At 33.3% G+C, this 22,656-nt stretch overlaps 1 protein-coding gene across 1 annotated transcript; it reads left to right on the top strand.

Moving 5' to 3' along the window:
• Positions 1 to 5,396: 5,396 nt before the first annotated feature.
• Positions 5,397 to 5,786, top strand: LOC145121719 (auxin-responsive protein SAUR24-like). The gene has a single exon (XM_079057423.1). It carries the CDS (start codon positions 5,397 to 5,399, stop codon positions 5,784 to 5,786), a length of 390 nt encoding a protein of 129 aa, XP_078913549.1.
• Positions 5,787 to 22,656: the final 16,870 nt, after the last annotated feature.

The raw sequence follows: 22,656 nt of genomic DNA, 5'->3' as shown, positions 1-22,656 counted from the left end.
GATCGTCCTCCCTTCGAGATGTTATACGGGAGGAAGTGCAGAACCCCGATTTGCTGGGGTGAGGTTGGGAAGAGAGTCATGGGGAGTACCAAAGTGGTACTCAAGACTACGGAGAGGATCCAACAGGTCAGGAGCAGGCTTCAGACTGCTCAGAGTCGGCATAAAAGTTATGCCGACAAGCATCGTTTGGACTTGGAATTCCAGGTCGGGGATATGGTCCTCCTGAAGGTGTTACCTTGGAAAGGTGTCATCCGGTTCAGGAAGTGGGGCAAGTTGGGCCCCAGGTACATCGGTCCTTTCAGGGTTGCAGCCCGGGTGGGCAAGGTGGCGTATAGGTTGGATCTGCCAGCCGAGCTTAGCCAGATTCATAGTACCCTTCACGTCTCGTAGCTGCGGAAGTGTTTGGTAGACGACTCCGCAGTGGTACCTTTGGAGGATATTCAGGTGGATGACCGTCTGAACTACATTGAGCGACCAGTAGCTATCCTCGACAGGAAGTCGAATGATCTAGGGAACAAGAGGGTCGAGCTGGTGAAGGTGCAATGGCAGCACCACAAGGGCTCGGAATGGACGTGGGATCCAGAGGACGAGATGCGGGAGCACTACCCCGAGCTTTTTCCAGATGCAGCAGCAGACTTCGAGGACGAAGTCTAAAATAAGTTGGGGAGATTGTAATGCCCGGTTCCCGGTACGTATTTTAAATTTAAAGATTTTATGTTTTTACTATGGTACTCGACGAGTTGGAGACCCAACTCGTCGAGTAGACAAGACTTTGGACGCGGGTTTTAAGTAACCTACTCATCGAGTCGGGAGACCGACTCGGCGAGTAGGACTGTCTGGATGAAACCCTAATATTTAGGGTTTGCACCCTATTTAAACAACTTATCTTGCCTCAACCCAGCCCCATCGTCCCTCTCACTTCTAGAAAGCCTTATCTCAAAACCCTAGAGCTTGTTGAGTGTTCTTGAGTCATTTTTGAGTATTTAGAGTTGTTTGAAGCTTGAAGGAAGAAGTGGAAGCTTGGGGGTTCTTGAAGAAGCAAGTGGATCCAGAGATTTTGCTCCATTTTCAGTTTATTCAAGGTAAAAAGCTTGAACCTTGACGTCTCATTTGATAGATCTTCTTTAAGACATGGATCTTGCCATTTTTGGGACTTTTCTAAGCCACCTTTAGGTTTGGATCATATTGTGGAGTGTTAGCTTCAGATCTGGAACCATTGAGGGTTCCCATGGCATAAAGGTGCCAACTTTATGGCCATGGGAATCCCATGCATCTTATAAACCCCATTTTATAGCGTTTTGAGCCAAAAACCCCATGTATGGACACCAAGTCCGTAGCTTTACGTATAAAATGGACCCTAGGAGGTCAGATCTATGATTTTGATGCATTAAGACCGATTAAAATCGACTATATAGTTTTGGTCAAAGAGGGACTCGGCGAGTCGCTTAGGTGACTCGGCGAGTCGGGTCACAGTTTTCCCCAAACGCTTCTGGAAATGGTCTTTGGTTGAGTTGAATGAAAACTCAGCCTGTCGGGGTTTGTCATGGAGTTGAAGATCATAGAACTCGACGAGTGCAAGGACGAACTCGGCGAGTTCAAGGCAATGTCCCAACCACATGAAGATGGACTCGACGAGTTCAAGGAGAACTCGGCGAGTCATAGACTGGACACATTCATGCGGATGAAGATGAACTCGACGAGTTCAAGGATAAACTCGGCGAGTCGGTTGAAGATGGTCCCCATGTTATGGTTGAAGGAGAACTCGTCGAGTTCTTGCTAGACTCGACGAGTAGAGTCGTGGTTGTAGCATTTTGTAAGGATAGGGACTCGATGAGTTGGTGGACCAACTCGGCGAGTCGAGTCAACTGGATGTTGACTTTGACCAAAGTTGACTTTGACTAGGGTTTTACTTTGACTTTGACCTGGACTTGAGTTGACCCTTGTAAGGGAGGATTGTGAGTATGAATTAGTAATCAAGAAAGGTTGTTGTGTAGGGATTGAGGAGTTGAGACGAGTGGGTTTTCGTACCGAGGACTGTGCAGACACTACACGACATCGAGGTGAGTTACCTTCCAGTAGCAGTGGGTCTACGGCTACAATGTCGGCCCACTAGTAGGAGTTGTTGATAGATGATTGTCTTTGTGATAATTATCTAGGTCTGCTACTACCTGATGTGTTTTATGTGCTAGCATGATATGTTGTATGTATTAGTGGTAGTAGGAGGGGAGTAACCCCCGAGTTCGGTCGTTAGGACCGAAGGGTAGGTCGGCACCCCATATATGTCTGACAGTATGTTTATGCTATGTTTGTGTGGTAGTAGTAGGGGGTGAAATAGTCCACGTAGCCGGTTGCGATAAACCGGATGGTAGGTCAGCACCCCAGAACAGCTTGACATGGGTAGGTCAGCACCCCAGAACTGCTTGACATGGGTAGGTCAGCACCCTAGAACTGCTTGACATGGGTAGGTTAGCGCCCCAGAACTGCTTGACATGGGTAGGTCGGGCACCCCAGAATCGCCCGACAGTATGTATGTTGTTGGTATGTGGTATGATGGGGGAACTCACTAAGCTTTGTGCTTACGGTTTTCAGTGTTGGTTTCAGGTACCTCTTCGTCGAAAGGGAAGGAGCCGACACGGTAGCAGCGCATCGCACACACATGATTTCCGCATTTTGAGATCCATGGGATTTGTACTCTGACATTATTACTACTTTCTGTTATGATTTTTGAGACATGTGGTTATGGTTGATGACTTGAAATGATGTTGATGTTGTTTTTTAGTAAATGGTTTTATAAGTATTATATTTAAAAACGAAAATTTTTGGTCGTAATTTTGGGATGTTATAGTCTTAGCCTGGAATGCCATGGGAACCCCCACATGGTCTGTTATTCAACTGCCTCGGGAACCCCCCTCGGGGTCTTCCATGCAAGTATCACAGAGACTGCTAGCATATCATATATCACATAAACAACTATTATACCACATATCACATAATAGGCCATGGGAACCCCCACATGGTCTTAACTGACTGCCATGGGAACCCCCACATGGTCTTCGCATAAATACATCACATATTGACAACACATTAGCAAATAACCACTACATGCAAGAGTCACGAAGACAACTGGCATACTGCATATAACTAATTGTCATGGGAACCCCCACATGGTCTTATCGTAAATACATAATGTATCTATAGCACCCTCATAATAATCATCACAACCAAATAAGTGGGCCGGCCTTGGTGCCTTCGACCCATTGGTATTGTGAGGAGACTCACCTCGAATGCAGAAGCTTCCCGAATGAAATCCTTAGCTGCTGCCTTGTCCACTTCCCGAGCTATCACTACCAATCAATATAGCAATTGGGTTCCATGTTATAATCCTTAATCTATACATGGGGTAAAATGATCATTCTACCATTGGCAGTGTATGATCCAAAACTAATGTGCAAGCCCAAAACAAAAGCCCAACACTATAATGTCCACAAATCCATCAATGGCCTAATTTTCAAAATTGGGCCCCAACCTCTTACAAGCCTTATCCTAAGCCCATAATCTCCTTCATTATAATTTAGTTTACTCCAAGCACCCCTTGGGACTAACTTGTCCAAAGTCAAAGGTCAAAGTCAAAGTTAAAGTCAATGTCAACGCTCTGAGTTGGCTTAACTCGTCGAGTTACTTTTCAACTCGTCGAGTCCACCCCAAAGTCAGAATCGCGATATTGCGATCCAACTCATCGAGTTTTCCTACTACTCGACGAGTTGCCCCTTTTTCATCAGAATCGGGATAATCCCATATCAACTCGTCGAGTTCACCCAAGAACTCATCGAGTTCTTCAGTCTGCCAATTACATTTAACGTATTAAGTCATTTCTCTTGAATCCAAGGACTCCAAACCTCAGATCTCTTCCAAAATGATGTCCAGAAGGGTAAAGTTTCCAACTTTACCCTCAAGAACAATCCATTAAGCGTCAAACTCAAACCCTAGGTTCCTTAAAGAAGGTCTTGACCCATTAAGCCCTTAAATTCCCACTACAACGTTCCAAAATACAGATCTGGTGTTCCAAAGTGGGAAAATCATGTAAAGTTTCCGACTTTACGCTCATGCATACTAGAAACACCCTCTAGGGCTCGTTTATGGCTTCATAATGGACATATTGCATGAATGGGACCTAGAGGCCAATAAAGTTTGCAACTTTAAGCCTCAAGAGGTCATGTAGGGGTCAGATCTACTCCATCAACCCCTGGAAACCTCTTCTCTTTAGACAACTCAACCAAAGTCCCAAAAATTCAAGCTAAGACTTCAAGAAGGATGATCTAGTTAACTACAAGTCAAGGTGGCGACTTTATACCTCAAAGATGCAGCCATTGATGAAGAGTTTCTGGATCTAGTAGCTCCTTCTTGTATCCCCAAGCTTTCTTTCCTTCCAAGTGGCTTCAAACACACACAACACTTTCAAAATGGTTCACAATCACTCAAAAGTGCCTTAGGGTTTCGAGATTATGGTTTAGGACAGTGGACGCTGGAAATGAGGCTAACTCCTGAGGTTTAAGGTGTTTTAATAGGGTACAAAATCCCGGAATTAGGGTTTCCCAAACCCCGTCTAACTCGTCGTCTTGGACCTCCCTAACTCGTCGTCTTGGACCTCCAAAAACACGCGTGACAAATTTCCAACTCGTCGAGTTCTTCCCCTTGAACTCGACGAGTTGGACTTATAAATGAAGTTTTATCTTCCTTAATTGACCTTCTAGATTCCGGGTGTTGCAGTCTATTCGTTTTATATTTGTTTATATGATTCAGGCTTATTATTATTATTATTATTATTTAGTTTTTATCATTAATTTCAGCATTAATCATGTGATCATTTCAGCCACTTATCAACATTTTATAAGGATGTTTCTTTGGTAACTTTAAATATACAAACAAATTTATTACCTTATTATATTATATTATATATTTTGGTACCTAGCTAATAAACGGATACATCCAAATTTTTTTGAGTTGCGCGGTATGCCGCATAGATTAAAAAAAAAATACTTGGTTCTTTTAAAAAAGAATTCGCAAACACCCCGATACTATTGCTTGTCCAATTAATCATCCTAATCAATGATTTATTTTGACGAAAATGGCCTAAAATCCGCCTATATTTATTCTCTAATTTTGGGATTAATTTTGACATTGAATTTGTAGAAATAGTAAACGACAGATGTGACTCCACATAAACAATGACTCGTCTTTGGGCTTAAATTTACATGCACATGCAACTGTTCCACACTTCCACCTTAATTCAAATACACGAACAAGTTGTCTATATAAAGATGTCCACATGGTGAAAGGGGTAGAGTGTAGAAAATAGTGCAAACTGTTTGATCAAAAAGAGAGAAACTATATACGAGATGGGAAAGCTAAAAACTCAAAGTCTTGCCAACAAAAACAATGGCATGTTGAAGCTTAAAGTGGTGGTAGAGAAGCTGCAAAAGAGACTTTCGGAAGCCAAGAAATGGGCTCCTAGAAACACGAACCTTGGAACGGTGCCTGTGAAAAAAGGTCATTTTGCTGTGATTGCAGCAGACGACTATGAAGAAAAGAAATTCGTGGTACCTTTAGCACATCTTGAGCGCCCATCGTTCCAAAAGTTGTTGGAGAGAGCAGCCGAGGAGTATGGGTTCAACCACGAGGGTGCACTTATGGTGCCGTGTAGACCAAGTGAGTTCGAGTGGATTTTGGATGGATCAGGAGATGATGTCGGTCGGAGTTCGAGTAAAGCGATGGTGGAAAGTTGTTAATTAGGGCGAGAGTAGGTTTTTAATTGGGTTGCATAAAATATTGATAAAAGACCCCATTGTTTTTTTTTTTTTTTTTTTTTTCCTTCTTCCAATTTTGGGAATCCCATGATCATTGTCCAGTTCTTTTAAAACAAAGTTTAAAGGATCGTTCGGTGGTCTAATTGATATGTTTTGTATGATCAAATAAGTTTCTTTATGTAAGACCGTTTTGCTCAAAACTCAATTTTAACAGTGATCGTATTCAGATGCCTACGATGAAGATTCATTGAGACCGCCGCCTATAGTTTAAACTAGGAATGAAAGTGGGTCCAAACCCGGACCGGATGGACCCGGACCTGGAAAACCCGGAACCGGTTAACGGGATTTTGTAGAACCGGAAACCGGACCGGTATATAGGAACCGGTTCCGGTTCGGTTCCGGGTACGGTTCCGGGTAAAGTGGTCTAGAACCGAAAAACCCGGAAACATCAAAGTGGGTAGGTTGGAACCGGATAAAGTGGGTTTAGAACCGGAAAAACCGGAATTTTTTGGTAATTACTTACTAGTTAGTGGGTTGAACTTTGAAAATTTTCATATTGATATCCCGACTTTTGGGGACTGTAACTCATTGAATATGAAACCACAATTAACAAAATCATAGTCTAAAATCATGTACAAACTCTAAAATACACTCTTGAAAAAACTGCATGTCAATCCAACTTTAAACGAATGAAATATGCATGTGTTAACATTTTCACATAATACAAAGTACAAAAACAAATAGCTGAAAAGTTTAAAATTTCCAGTTTTAATATCCCGACTTCGGAGGACTGTAAATCATTGAATGTTAAACCAAAAATGACAAAATTATAGTCTAAACTCGTGTACAAACTGTAAACTACAAGTTGGAAAAAAACCACATGTCAATCCGACTTCAAACGAATTAGATATGCATGTTTTAAAACTTTCACCGAATACAAAAATACTGAAAAACTAAAAACTTCCAGCTTTGATATCTCGACTTTAGGGGACTGTAAGTCAATGAATATAAAACTAAATATGGAAAATGTATAGTCTAAAATCATGTACAAACTCTAAACTACATGTTGGAAAAAAACCGCATGTCAATCGGAGTTGAAACGAATGAGATATGCATCTTTTAAACGTTTCACAAAAACCGGTTCCGGTCCTAAAAGTGGTTCCGATTCCAAACACCGGTTCCGGTTTTTTGACCCGGTTTACCCGGACCCGATGGACCCAAACCCGGATTACCCGGAACCCGGATAAAGCCAATTTTTAAACCCGGAACCGGAACCGATTCTATATATTCCGGTTCTAACGGTTCCGGTTTTCCGGTTCTAAATCTCATCCCTAGTTTAAACTCTAATCCAAGTCAAGATAATACCTAGACATCCGACAGAACTACATGGGCACAAAAACGACCTTTTTCAGGCAGATGTCACCGACAAAAATAGACCCGATAGTCGGTTTAGCATATTTCTTTTAACATATAATAAATATGACAAATCTTTATCCTTATTAATCTTATAAGATATGTTACCCAAATTTAACATAAATCATTTCTTTTAAATTATTAATTTTGAAACTCACAAGTCACAACTATTCAAGTTCTTACAAATTAAACATAACATTAGGCCAGACGGTATCCTGGAAACCGCATAGTACGGTTTGTGAATGCACCCAGCAACACATCTTGGGTGCGGTTTATCCTCATGTGGTGTCTCTTTCCTTCCCTTATTTTTCAAGGCTTGGATTTGTTTTTTTTTTTTAAGTTTTTATAATATTTAATTATATATATATATATATATATATATATATATATATATATCCAAAAAAAATATAAAAAATAAATTAAAATGTATTGTTTTTAATTTTGTAAAATCAAATACAATATTCTTATAAAAAATATTTTTATAAAAAAATTAAAAATAAGGGCTAACAAAATGTGACAATTTCTTGAAATTTAATTAAAGAGTGAATGGAAAGTGAAGAAAAATGAATAGGCAAAAAAAAGTGAAATGTAAAGAGATGATATACCATCATGTCTTAGTACAACCCAAGAGACTTTCTAAATTAAAATAACTAAGTATTTGAGCCCATGCTTTGCTGCGATTTGTTACGTGCTTTTCATGTGTATTAGACATGAAAATTGATTAAACCAGTATAGCATATCATAGCATCTTAAAACACTAAAAGTTTAAAAAAAATGAGCATCTGATGAATTATCAAAAGTTAAAAAGAGTTTATAGACTATTTTTTTTAAGTTGTATGGTTTTTAAATAAGCCACAAGAATATAGGACCATTACATAGATCAAAATACAATGGTATAAAAACAAAGACTAAAAATGACCACAACCAAAACGTAAGAACAAAAGTTCGTCAAAAAGAAGTGTAACATCACTTCAAACTAGATTAAAAAAACACGTAATCATACACAAAATTTATGGCGAGACGTAAATAAACTCGTATTTATACCGACATATACATAAAAAACGACACATATATGAAAAAACAAATAAAAAATTTAGTTTTTTTTTAAATTAAGAAATGAAAGTTATTAAAGAAAACCATATTATATATTACGAGGAATAAACACGAAAGTTTAAAAAATAAAGGTAGTAAAAATGATATTTTATAAAGTTCAAAGTTCATTGGTTAAAATAACATTTTAAAAAATAGTGAGGTGGAAAATGCATTTTCAAAAAAGTTTAGAAAATGAAAGAAAAAAAATTAATATTTTACAAAATTAAAGAGTTCCAAGTGTCCCAAGTAACAAATTATACAACATGATTGAATATGACATCATATAATACCATATGAAGTGTCCATTATGCGCATATAGTCATATACAATGTGTTTTTTAAATGTATTTTTAGCTAAGTAAAAATCATTTATATATCCAACTTTGCATTTTATTTATATTTATAATTAATTGTGTAAGTATAAAATTATGTTTATGCATTTTAGTTATATTTATAATTAATTGTGTAAGTATAAAATTATGTTTATTAAATATAGAACCTCAATATTCCTAACTTGGTTGCAAAAAAAGGCACAGAATTTTTTATTTTATGATTGTAAGTTTAATTACTTGATAGCCCAAAACTTTCTTTATTTCTCTATGTTTTTATTTTCTAAGACTCTCATGCATGCCTTGTATAAACACATATTTCATCTACTAAAAATTCATTATTTCCTTTATAATTTTTGTAATACTTTTCTTTTCATCATTTTTATATACTTTTGAGGACTCAAAAAATCATGAGAACTACGATAACAATTCTTCACTACGTATTTCGTCAAGGCCACAAACGTCAAACCCAATATTTGGGCGTTGCGCATTCACGCGCGACCCACGTCCTTGGTAATTAATACGGACTCAAGAACTTTAATCACATGCGACGAATGTCAATTGAACGTCGTTTAAGTAGTTTTTTTCTATTTATTTTTGTTTTTCAAAAAAAGTTTCAAATTTTTTTTAAACATATATCTGCTCAGTTTTTAGGTTTTTATTTTTTTTTCTTATGTTTTTTTTCGATTTTTTTCTAAAAAATTTTAAACTTTTTTCTTTTTCCACTTTTTTTCATTTTTTTAATTTTTTAAAATTCTTTACTACATACTTGAAGGTTCTAATGTTTTTGTTTATTTTTGTTCTTATTTTTTGATTTTTTTTTTTGGATTTTTAAAGTAAATATCGGTTCGAGTTTTTAAATTTTAACAATTATAAAAGTTTAAATAATAAAAGTACTAAGGATAATAATATTTTCCCTTCATACTATTTTTGTATCATATTATTTTTGGATCAAAATATTTTGAATCAAATTATTTTGGATCATATCATTTTCGAATCATATGATTTTCGATCAATGATATATTTAATTAATTGAAGTTTTTGTTCAAAAAAAGTTGTAGGTCATTATATATGTTAGAATTTTTTTTAAAAAATTTTGAATCATAAAATATATAACTAAGAATTATAAAATATTTGAATCTAAATATTTTTAGATCATAACAATTTAATATCATAAAGAAGTTGAGTCAAAAGTTTCTTTTGAATCATAAATATTGGATCATCACATTTTGGATCATATTATGTTCAACATTTTTTTTAAAAAAACTAATATTTCTTAAAATTAAAAATAAACACTTCAAAAACTTATTTTTGAAAATTTCTTTATATAAAATCACTAGTATAATGAGTAGAAGTATCGCTTAAATTTTCATGATTTTTGGATAATTTTTTTGGGGGTTTTTTATAAAAAGATAGAAAATATATTTTTTTTTCAAATTTCCGTGATTATGCTCATTTTGTAAATAATTAAATTTTAAGAACTTTTGTTTTTTCAGATTTTTTTTCATGATTTTTGGATAAGGAATTCATTCTTAAAGAATACGACTTCCTTTAAGAGATTCTTGTGAAAATTATACATTATTAAATAATATGAATGCATCTATTCTGAATAATAACAATTTGCACCAAAAGAAAATATTCTTAAAGAATACACGTGTAATTAAGAATATATAATATAACAATAAGAACTATTCTTATAATGTAAAACAACAAATTTTATAACATAAAACAATAATGTATTCAACATTTTGAAGAATATAAAAACCTTTTATACTACATTCTTTAAGAAACTGTTTGTAATACATATTAAAATCTTAAAGAATATAAAAAATTTATAATATATGTTGCATTAATCTTTAAGAATTTGTTTGCTAAAAGGGAAAAGTGGAATACAAAAACTCTACATTCTTCTCCTTTGTTCATCAATTTTCATCACCTCATCATCTTAAAATAGCCAACACGATCTACATTCTTGTTTCCCATGAAATGATTTAAAAACCCTCTTGAAGTATGACGTTCATCATCTTCAATAGATTAATACGCTGCAATATATATAAAAATCGGATTACTAAAATGAAATCAAATAACATCTAATATTCTCTAAGAATATTGGTTCTTAACATAATCAATTCAACACATAGTACATTAAATTTCCATATTCTTTGAGAATACAATCATAATTAAGTAAACTGAAAAAATTCTTATAGAATGGGTATATATATTTAAAGTCAGTTCGGCTACACGAAAACGATGAACATACACTATTCTCTAAGAATGTATAACTTGAATTTAAAATTATAAAAAAAAAAAGGTAATAAATTCGTTGTTCTCATATCGTAATTCTTATAGAATGGTAAGTGCCAAATTCTTACTTAAAAAAAACTATAAATAATTCTCAACTATTATTAAAAAAAAAGGATGGTATGTGTCAAATCACATAAACCTAATAACTTTTGAAATCACAAAATCATAAATTTAACAACCATAATATCACAAACTATAAATTAAAACATTCAATTGAACAAAATAACAACTTTTAAACATGAAAATAAATTGAATAAACCCAAAACCAAAAAATGTATACAAAAATCATAACATTTAATATCATAATACTTGTTCTCAATCACATATAATGCATCAAATTATGTCCTACACAAACTAACATGCATAATATTTTAAATTTTTTTCATATCTTAGGACTTCAAAAATTAAGAAACTAAAATTAGGCTTAGGGTACTTACATGCGAGTAGTAGAAGAGGCTGAAATCACCGAAATTCTACCTGGTGGTTGTCGGCAGTGGTTTTGGTATTAGAATGTTTTAGACGATAAAGATGTTGGTGGGTATCGATGATGGATGATTAGTATTCTGTTGTTTTCGATTGTCAAAATAGTGACGATGTTGGTGGCTGTTGGCAATGATTTTGGAGGGGCAGTCAGTGACAGTAAGATGAATAGGGTGATGAAGGTTGTGATGTTAGAGATGCAGGCAGTCCAAGCCGATTTGAGGTCTGAGGCAAAATAAAATTTGGGGCCCTTGTAAGAGTGTTACTTGGTCGGTTTAATTAGGTTTTAGTTTATTCAATTGAGTTTAATCAATTTTTTAAAATTTTATAACATAAACAAAACCAAATAATATTGTTTAGTCAGTTTTGGATAATTCGGTTTAAGGTTTTTTGGTTCGATTTTAAGAGATATTACAATGACTTTCACATGTATTTGTTTTTACTACAATAAATTCATAAGTGTATATAAGAATATCAATAAAAGATTTATGATGACTTTTTACTTTTGTCAAAAAAAGGTCTAAAGCTGAAAATCTAAACTAAAACAAAAGTGAGGAATATGATCAACAAAATGAATAAACAAATACTTTGCTAGTTAGCTTCTACAGCGTAGAACAAGAATAATTATTTTTCCATTTTTACCGTTTACAACAAGTTGATAACAATTTAACTTCAGAAAGTATGAACCAAGATGGTAGGAACAATGTAAAAATACGTATTTTTCCATGTTTGCCCTTGTCAATAGAACTCAATAGCAACGTACTTCAAATTATTGTACATCACCAACCAATAAGAACCTAAAAAACTTTGAATAAACAATAGTCATAACTTAAGCAATGTCCTGCAGTACATATCTTATCGGTTAAATCTTATTTACATCACAAAAAAACCAGTGATCTTTGGGGACAAAACATGACATATCAAGTTTCAGTGATTATTGTACAACAAAAAATTCACCAACACTAAATATTATCCATCAATTTGTAACACCCGTATTTTCGGTAATAATTGACTACGTTTACCTTACAACGTTAGTATCTATTATTAAAACTAGATAGATCGTAAATTAATATCTATTATATATTGGGTAATGTGTCATATTCAGAATTTTATCGACATATATTTTATAAGTTATGATATCATGTTTAACAAAGGATATAAATAGTTATAAAGTCTACTTTGTTTATATATGTATACTTATGTAAATGAAATAATCAATTATGATAACTAAAAATTTAGATAACATAGTGAAGTTAAATATAATCAAGAAAGAAAGAAAGAAATGAAATATATATGTATATAATGTATTGGTTATAAAATTATGAGTTTATAAAAAGAAATACGCGTATCCATGTAAACAAAATGGGTCCATATTTTTAAGTAAAATGGATACATATTTCTTAAACAAAGTGGATCCATATATATATATATATATATATATATATATATATATATATATATATATAACTTTATAATGCATACATAAATTTGGTCCACCAAATTTTAAGACAAAGTCTTAAAAACAAAGAGATAAAATCACATCCATTAAATAAATTTGAATGACTAGATTTAATACATGTTGGTAATCATGTAAAAAAATAAACCAATAAGAAATAAGTTATTTAAGAGAAATAAAAAAAGCAGCATATAAATACATCCTCTCATCTTTTTAACCCTAAAATAAACTCTCTACAAACTTTCTTTGCCTCTAAAACCCTAATTTCCCTCATTGCCACCACCATTCTGGTGGGCCGTCTTTGTTGGTGATCACTAGAACCACGATACCGAGCTTCTACCACTTAACCATCATCTCTTCGTCCCCACCACCAGCTTTCCACTCCTCAACAGCCACCAAGTTTTACAATGATATTCGTCACATGAGCTCCATCACCACCACTGACCACAGACAACACCTCCACCAAACAGCATTAACGTTGTAGCAACATTTCCTTCCTTCACCGTATTTTTCTCTATGTACCATATCACTCACAACTGTTCTTCATCACAACATCACCGAATCTCCGCCTTCTTCTCTAGAAAACGCGACCAAATCTGCAAAAAATGAAGCCTTTGTTTCACCTTCTTTGTCAAAAGTCGTCATTAGCTTTCAGTTGTTTTCTATCTCCCATTACCACCATCGAACGCCGACCTGGTTACATCTTTCAAATCTATGATTGTATAATGTAGATCTGTCTAATGTATAAGCGTATGGTGTAGATGTGTCCGGTGTATGGGTATATGTTGTAGGTCTTTCATGTCTATGGGATTATGTTGTAGATCTTTATGTTTATTGTTGATTCGTGCGTATGTACAAATCTGTGTATCAATGGATAAGTTTGTTGGATTTTTGTTCTTCTATTATGTGTACATACAAATGTATCTGTTTGTATAAATTTGCATGTGTTCATGTCATACGAAGTGATAGGCTGAACAAATATTTTTATTCACTTAACATTTAATTAAATTAGGTATTATTGAAAGTGTGCTGTTAATTTATTTGTGCAATGTTTTTTTTTGAATTGTATTATTGTAACAAAAAAGAAGACCAATGTTGTTTCAGATATTGTAATTCTTTTGCTTAACTGAAAAAAAGGATGAAGGTTTTAGAAAAGTAAGGAAATATGTAATATTTAATGTTGTAAAATAAAGGAAAAGTAGAATGTTAATATGAGATACCTTATGTGAGTTTGCAGGTTGAGTGTTTCAAAATACCGATTCTTAGGCCATGAGGTATGGACTTCATTTCACGCTTAGAAATCCTATGTGGATCCTATGTGGAAGAGATGTTCACTAGTGAACACCACCCTAATGGGTGTAATGGTGGTGTGGATTGAAGCCAATTACGAGTTCTCACACCCAATCAAAACCGTTTCTTTCTATATCTCTCTCTCTTCTTCTCTCTATCTCTCTCTTCTATCTCACTCTTATTCACTAGTGAACACCACCCCCCATCAATAGTAAATGAGTTGTGAAGATGTATGAGGATGATGTGGAATGGCTTTCACGCGTGTTGATACCCCATAGCCTTAGTTGTCACATAGCTACAAAAGAAAAGCTATTTATCTAACCATAGCCTTTAACGATATAGATTTATAAGTACTCATCATTTTCCTATTCCCACTATAAATTTGAAATAGATAATGACGCTATGGTTATTTGCCACTTATGTAATGAAAGATGTAAAGCTTATTGATTTCATTAAATAAATAAATAATTATAAATTTATTGAAAAATGTAAAGTCAATGAAAGATTTTAAAATTTTCAAAATATTTTGTTCAACGTTTGGAGTTCCGAGTGTTTGGAATTTCGGATCCCATATACCCTTCAATTATTTTTAGCAAGCATATGTCAATTTAGTGATTTTACTTGATTAATCTTATATGAAAGCTAGAAATACCATAACTTTTATTTTGATTTAGGGCGTGTTCGGCACGGAGCGTTTTGGAGCGTTTGAGAGCTTCTAGCTTCTAGCGTTTGACAAAACGTTCCGTTTAAAACAGAAAGCGTCGTTTGACACTACAAGCTTCTAGCGTTTAGTTTAATCAAAACGCTCCAAATCTAAATGTTACTTCATGTAGCATTTAACAAAACGCTACAAGGTACCAGCTATTTTTGCCGAATACGCCCTTAGTAAAAGAAATCATTTTTTCACAGTGAGATTTACTTGATAACAAAATACACGTATCATAAAAGTTTTAACTTATATAAAATTTAATTTTTAATACTTATTATTATTTTTTTTGAAACGGCAAATTATCTACTAAACCTACTCCTAAATACCACTTATGTCTTCTAAGAAATTTGAACTCATGACCTCTCATTTGAGAGAATCACTCCTTACTGCTAGGCCAAAAACCTTTTAGTTATATCTATTTTTACTCTTATTTATATAATTTATTATTTAAAAATCCAATCTATTGTTTTAAATGATTAAAACCCAATGCTTTTATTTGTCTAAGTTTTGTGGTACACTATGTTTCAATGTTTGATCGACTATTATATGGTAAATGTATCAATATTGTAATATCTCAATATTTATAATTTGTCCAAGTTATTTGATTATTTCAAATTAGTTAGTCATTTTTAGAATATTATGGAGAACCTCTACTAAATTGTATAATTACATTTTATTTTTCCAAATTGAGTTATTTATTTTTAAAAAGAATGAATAATTAAATAATGAAAAAGGTACCATACTTTCTTACACAAGACTCTATACTGTCATGTTCATTTTATATCTTGCATATTCCCAAGAATTTACCATATCTTTTCTTGATAAAAAAAACTTTTGACAGTCAAATTATCAAAATATATTTATTTTTTATATAATTTAACTTAACTATATTTTGAAATATTATACTTTTTAACCCTACATTGTACAACTAAACCAAACCTACGTGATAATTTTTTTTATAGATTTATAATACATTGTTTTTTAAAATAGATTATATACTATTTTCAACAAAATTTTAATATTTAACAAAACATCAAAATTTAATTTGACATTATTTTTCAACAAAAGTATAATATTGAGGAAAACAAGATGAGTGGTAAAAAACGAGTTGAAACATATGAATGTTAAGAGAAAAGAAGACTCTTTTGCTAATGATTAACAGTAAATAAATTTAATATTAATAATCTAACGTAAAAAGCAATAAAAAAATATCATTATTTATAAAACAATGTATAAGATAAGAAGTTGATATCAAAGCTTTTATTCATATGTGAGAGTAAAGAGAACCAAATGAATATGAATATATATGATGCAAAATAATGACATAATATTATTAATAAAATATTTATTAAGAATTAAAAAAAAAGCATTTTTAGTTACTCTTTATATGATTTAGATTTTATAAGACATCACTTGCATGCACTTGATTCATGATATTAGTTGTGAATCGATATTTGACCATTAATATTAGAAAACATGATATATACATTTTATGAACTAATCAAAACCTCTCATGTTGCAAACCTTTAGATCCAGTTTCATTATTTCCCACTTGACGCAAACACTACAACAAAATTTACCTTTTCAAAGTTCATAAAATGTATAATAAAACAAAGAGGCATGAAGTGTTATATCGCGTAGGGCACAATTGGCGGACTATTTTGGGTGTTTGCGTCAAGTGGGAAATAATTTGACTAAAAGTATTATTGCAGAAGTACCCTACACGAGTCAGGTGTTATACCCCATAACAACCGAGAGAGTCAACCGAGAGAGTCAAGTGTTATACCCCATAACAAGTGTATTATACACTTGTTATGTACGAATGATGTATTATTCCTTTAATATTATTCCTAAATTTAAACCTATCTGCTAAACCAAATCAACCGAGAGAGTCATGCTAATTTGACTCGACCTTTGTCCTTGTTTATTTATTTATTTTTTGTATTTTGACATTTTAAGGACAAACATAACAAAATAAGAGAGTTTTGACTTTATAATCTCTACTCGACATTTTTTTTACCCCAAATTAGTAACATATTTTTATTTTAACCCAAAATAGCAACACAATTTTATTATTAACCTAAAACAACAACATACTTTAAACAAACATTTTTAATAAAAATAAATAACCATGGAAATGAAATTATTCGGCAAAATCAACTATTCACCACCCACCGAATGTCGTCTGCTACATCGCGCAGGTACCCTACTATATATATATATATATATATATATATATATATATATATATATATATATATATATATATATATATATATATATAGGGAAGGGTTCTTTGGAAAACAAAAAAACCCTAAAAAAAACCCCAAAAATCATAAAAATGCATAAAAAAAATACCTAGAGATCACAAAACTTTTTTTTGACATTTTTTATGAAAAAATCGCAGGTTTTTAAAGAAATTCGCTGAAAAAAATTTGAAAAAAAACTTTTTTTTTATGAAAAAAAAAACTTTTTTTTATTAAAAAAAAATTGATTTTTTATTTTTTTTTCAGCGAATTTTAATAAAAAGCTGCGATTTTTTATAAAAAAAATTCAAAAAAAAGTTTTGTGATCTCTAAGTATTTTTTTTATGTATTTTTATGATTTTTAGGTTTTTTTTTAGGGTTTTTTGTTTTCCATAGAACCTAAACCTATATATATATATATATATATATATATATATATATATATATATATATATATATATATATATATACACACACACGAATCATATTATTCCTTTAATAAATGATGTATTATATCATTTGATTCTAAGGCTTGAGGGAGTGGACTCGCCACCCCTCTCGCCAAGCAATTCTTTAAATATAAAACACCACTCCCTATGATTCGCCAAGGGAAGTGCTAAAAAATGGTCGTCAAGTAGCTAGCGAGAGGAGAGAGGAGAGAAAACATATTGGTGGATTTTGATTGGTTTATAGCTTTTGTTTTCTTTTTTCCTTTTTTCTTTTTTTAAAATAAACCCTATTAATTTAACACACCACCACTCCTTATGAAATGCTAAGAAAAACATGCTAGAGAGTTGGTATAAAAAAATGATATGGCAGCACAAAAAATGACGTGGCGGTATGCTAAGGGTGTTACCACTCCCTTCAGCCTAATATGCTTTCTATGCTTACTCACTAACAAAAACTACACGTGTATAGTTTAATTAATTATAGTTCTACCATAAATTCTTAATTGATTAACACGTGTATAGTTTAATTAATTATAGTTGTACCATGATTTCTTAATTGATTAACACGCATCAAAGTGGTGTACTTGCTTTTATAAATCACAATTAAAATTCTCCATAAACTTCAATTGCTAATGCATCTTAGTTTTTCTTTTTAACAATGCTACGTGTGTGTATATATATATATATATATATATATATATATATATATATATATATATATATATATATATATATATATACACACACGTAGCATTGTTAAAAAGAAAAACTAAGATGCATTAGCAATTGAAGTTTATGGAGAATTTTAATTGTGATTTATAAAAGCAAGTACACCACTTTGATGCGTGTTAATCAATTAAGAAATCATTGTACAACTATAATTAATTAAACTATACACGTGTTAATCAATTAAGAATTTATGGTAGAACTATAATTAATTAAACTATACACGTGTAGTTTTTGTTAGTGAGTAAGCATAGAAAGCATATTAGAATCAAATGGTACAATACATCATCTATTAAAGGAATAATATGATTCGTACATAAATGGTACAATACATCATCTATTAAAGGAATAATATGATTCGTAGATTAGAATAATATGATTCGTACATAATTGTGTCAAAAAATGATGATACGTGTTTGATTATAAAAGATCTGCATTGGGTATAAATAGAAGCATTGTCCCTTGATTTTCATTCATTCTATTAAACTTTAAAGTTTAAATAGTAAAAAGGAGATAACTGGACTCTTTTGTGAGTTAGGCTCGCAGCTTTCCAAGCTATACCTCAATTAGGTGATACATGTTTGTTGTTCTTATCGTAATCAGGTGAGTTATCTCTTTATACTATGTATTACAATATATATCCATATATGTTAGGATAGAGAGCTAGTAGAGTAAAAGTATAGTCTTTATGTGCTTTTTGTTATTATACTCGAGTTATTGAGTAGAACCGAAAGTATAGTCTCTATGTGCTTATTATTATTATACTTGAACTAGTAGAATAGTGTCGAAAGTGTAAAATCTATGTGTTTAAATGTTATTATATTTAAGTTATTACGGTTAAGTTAGGGCTTGATCGCGGAACGACGACAGGTCGGGAGCCTATAGACCTATGTGTTGACGACAAAACGGCAGGTAGACCGTAAGTCTAGATACACATATTATTGGTGGATCGACGAAAGGTCGTGAGCCAATTGGTGGAGCGTCGAAAGGTCGTGAGCCATTGTTTGTTCTTCTGATATGTATTATATGTATTGTGATAGATGGTATCCTGTGAAACTCACTTAGCCTAGATACACATATTATATGTATTGTGATAGATGGTATCCTGGGAAACTCACTAAGCCTCGGCTTACAGTTGTTGAATAACTATTTTTCAGGTTGTTGTTCTGATAATGGGAATGCTCCAGCGTGACTGTACTCACATCGAAGAAATTAATAATGTTTTTAGACTTCCGCTAAAACTCTCTTTTATATTTAATAAATGTATGACAATGATCTTTTAACAAAGATGGGCTTTTGGATTTGTGTTTTATATATATTTAAAATAAAATGAATAATTTTGTGTTGAAAATCGGGACGTAACAGATTGGTATCAGAGCCCTGGTTTGAGAGAATTGGATGAACATTCGTGTGATTCCAGACTCAAACTGAGGATCTGAATATCTTAACAAATCTTTTTTAAGAAAAAGAACTTTATTCAAACAAAAAAATGTGGTGCGTACAGTCATTCGGAGCTCAGAAAGGAAAATGATTCCCAAAATATTCATATATGTTATGTCTGTTGATATATGAGATGGTAGAAATGCATGCTAGTATGTAGGCTATGGATCTTTTCAGGAATTGCTAATTAGAATTGCATGATACTTAAGATGCCTTATAGCCTAAGGATTTTTTTGTTAATTGCTACATAGAACCTATATTAATATTAATTAGTTATGTGAAAAATACAATAAACTGCATGCTCCCAGAATTAAATAGTTTCAGATTTTCTGATTTGGTGCTATTGCGCAGCTTTTGTTTGAGTCCAACCGTCGTAGTGTCGGATTATTCAATCAATAGACCGTTTGATTTTAGAGGCATGCAATCGTATTCATCAAATCATTAGTTAGTATTAGTAAAAGTTATTCCTCGGCAAGTAGTAGGGTAAAATGGAAGTAATCCTAAAAAGAGAGTCTAGGAAATTTAACATATGCTTAATAGGGTGTATATTCATGCGGCAGGGCATCGGTAAAAACACAAAATCCTAGTAGAGTCTAACAAGATCTTTTGTATGTGATCGTTAAGACATATGCATATATCTTTAGTGGTCGCCATGTGTAGTGTTGGAATGTGACTTGGAAACTACGTGACAATTTTTGGGACAAGTATGAGTATGTCTGAAAGGTAGTAAAGGCCTATACTACCAAAAGCACAGGACTCGCACTTGGATCAGAAAGAGTCGCAAAGTTACTAAGGCACTGGTATATGGTGTAGCTAACACTATAAAATTCCTTTGCGTTGTCATTACCTGTTGTACGGTGATGTTTAGAAGAGTGAATCTAAGTTCAGGCCCAAGTAGGGCATAAAAGATTGAGTCCGAATAAAATAAATTTGCTTAAGAGAGTGGGTTCTGAGAACCTTGTTCGACATAGTGCCAACTTTAGTCACGAGATTTAAGAATGAGATGATCATGGTGATCAACAGAAGAAATGCAACCTTCGTTGGGGTGAAGTAACTGGCGGCTAAAGTTGATGCCTGATATGGTGTGGTTGTATGTCAACCTATCATAACACAAGGAAGAAGGATCAATCTTTTAGCATAGGGAGAATAAAAGAGAAGGAAGGTATCTTCTATACCAGGTTCTGTCTCATAGAGACAAGAATTTAACTCGTTATGAATCTTTTTATAAAAAAAGGTTATCAGGTTATGATCGCTGGGACTGAAGGTCTTTCAGAGGATAAAAGAACATGTGTAGGTTTAGGCACATCCATCACCAATAGGTTCAGACCGATAGATTCTTGTTCGGGAGATTAGGGAAGTGTCATTCGTTGTAGAGAGTTTAAAAAGGCACATGCGAGTGTGTTCCGTACATTTGCATTCGGGTGTTCCAGAAAACGGTTGAGATGACCATTACGAGAGGGTCAGTGGGAAGACGACAAGTCGATCGGTCCAGATAACAACAGGAGGGTATTAGATTCAAAAACCATCGTTTTTATTATTATTTTGACTAAGTTAGTCATATCCTCCTATACCATTAGCTATACGTGTGAATCGGTGCGTTTCTTGACGATCTTGTGCTTGGAAAAGCTTCGAACTGTTTTGGTCTGTGATACAAGGAGATCACTTGTGTTGAATACAAGTAGTAGTACTATGATGGAAATATCAAAGGTCATTGGATATGAAAAACATGAGTTTTTACAAAGTCAAAAGGAGATACATATAGAATTGGAAGAGCTAGTTTGGATCTGTGATGAGTAGCAGTGGAAGATGGGTCAAACCCAAGTAGGGGAGAATCGACCTCTGAAACGAGAGTGCAAAAGGAAGTTTGACTATTGGTTTCAACGACAAAATTCTAGAAGAGCTGCGACACAAATAGGTGGAAGTTATTCGTTTCAATTTAATTAGAACATGTAAAAGAAGAAGAGAGTCTTTTGCAAGAATACCCATAGGATTATATGTTTCTCAAAATGGTTCTCAGGGAATGGTTGGAATTTTCTTTTCAAGAGTTAAGTAGAATCTAGGAGTTACCAAATCCCCATATTTGGCTCAGATGGCCAAGAAAACCATATAGGTTCCCATGTTCAAGGATATACGATTTATCCCTGCAACATAGGAGCCATTTGACTAGAAATTTGTTAGGTCACTTAGTTCACTACAAGGAGCATCGAATACCTTCGTGTAGAAAAAGGATTGACCATTCAAGACATATACTATAATTAGAGAGTTTGGGTTAGCCACAGTAAGGATCTAGTAATCATATGTCAAGGATTAATGGTAGTAGAAGCGACGATAGAGGTGAGCGCGTTTTCTTTACGAATCACCATTTGAGGTGCGTATGAGTAAAACAGGAGACGCCTATTAAGAGATTGTTTGAAAAGGGTTGTGCCCATTAAAAGAGGTAGTAGTACCTTCCAAATTTTGCTAATGTATCATTATTATACATGATAGGATTGGTGAATCGAGCCGTTGATCCATACGTGACCAGTTATTCGTGAGTTTATTGATAACAGTGAGGATAACTAAGGACCCCTAGAATGGATTAGCAAGGCTTAGATAAAGAAACGAATCCTTGTTAACACCCGCGTAAGCAGTTTTGGTTGTTGGAGATTCAGCTATGGAGACGCCTCGCCAGTGAAATTGTGATTGTAGTAGTAAAAGTTCAACCTGAAAGCAGCAAGAGGATCCAAGGATTTCCTTTGGGAGTTAGAATGGTAGTGAGGCGACAAGATATCGTCAGAAACTTGTTTAAGCTCTCCAAGCTTTCTTGGGTGCAAAAGTTTGATTGACAATAAAGGACACCTAAGATCGAAATCAGTTAGAGTAAGTTCCTAGGTATGTATGTTCAATTGAAGGTCACGGTCGAGTGCGACTACGTATGCG

The sequence above is a fragment of the Lactuca virosa genome, chromosome 6 (genome assembly GCF_052849685.1).
Source record: "Lactuca virosa cultivar CGN04683 chromosome 6, Lactuca_virosa_CGN04683_v6, whole genome shotgun sequence".
In the NCBI taxonomy this organism is placed as follows: Eukaryota; Viridiplantae; Streptophyta; class Magnoliopsida; order Asterales; family Asteraceae; genus Lactuca; species Lactuca virosa.
This window is presented reverse-complemented; position numbering and strand designations above follow the sequence as displayed.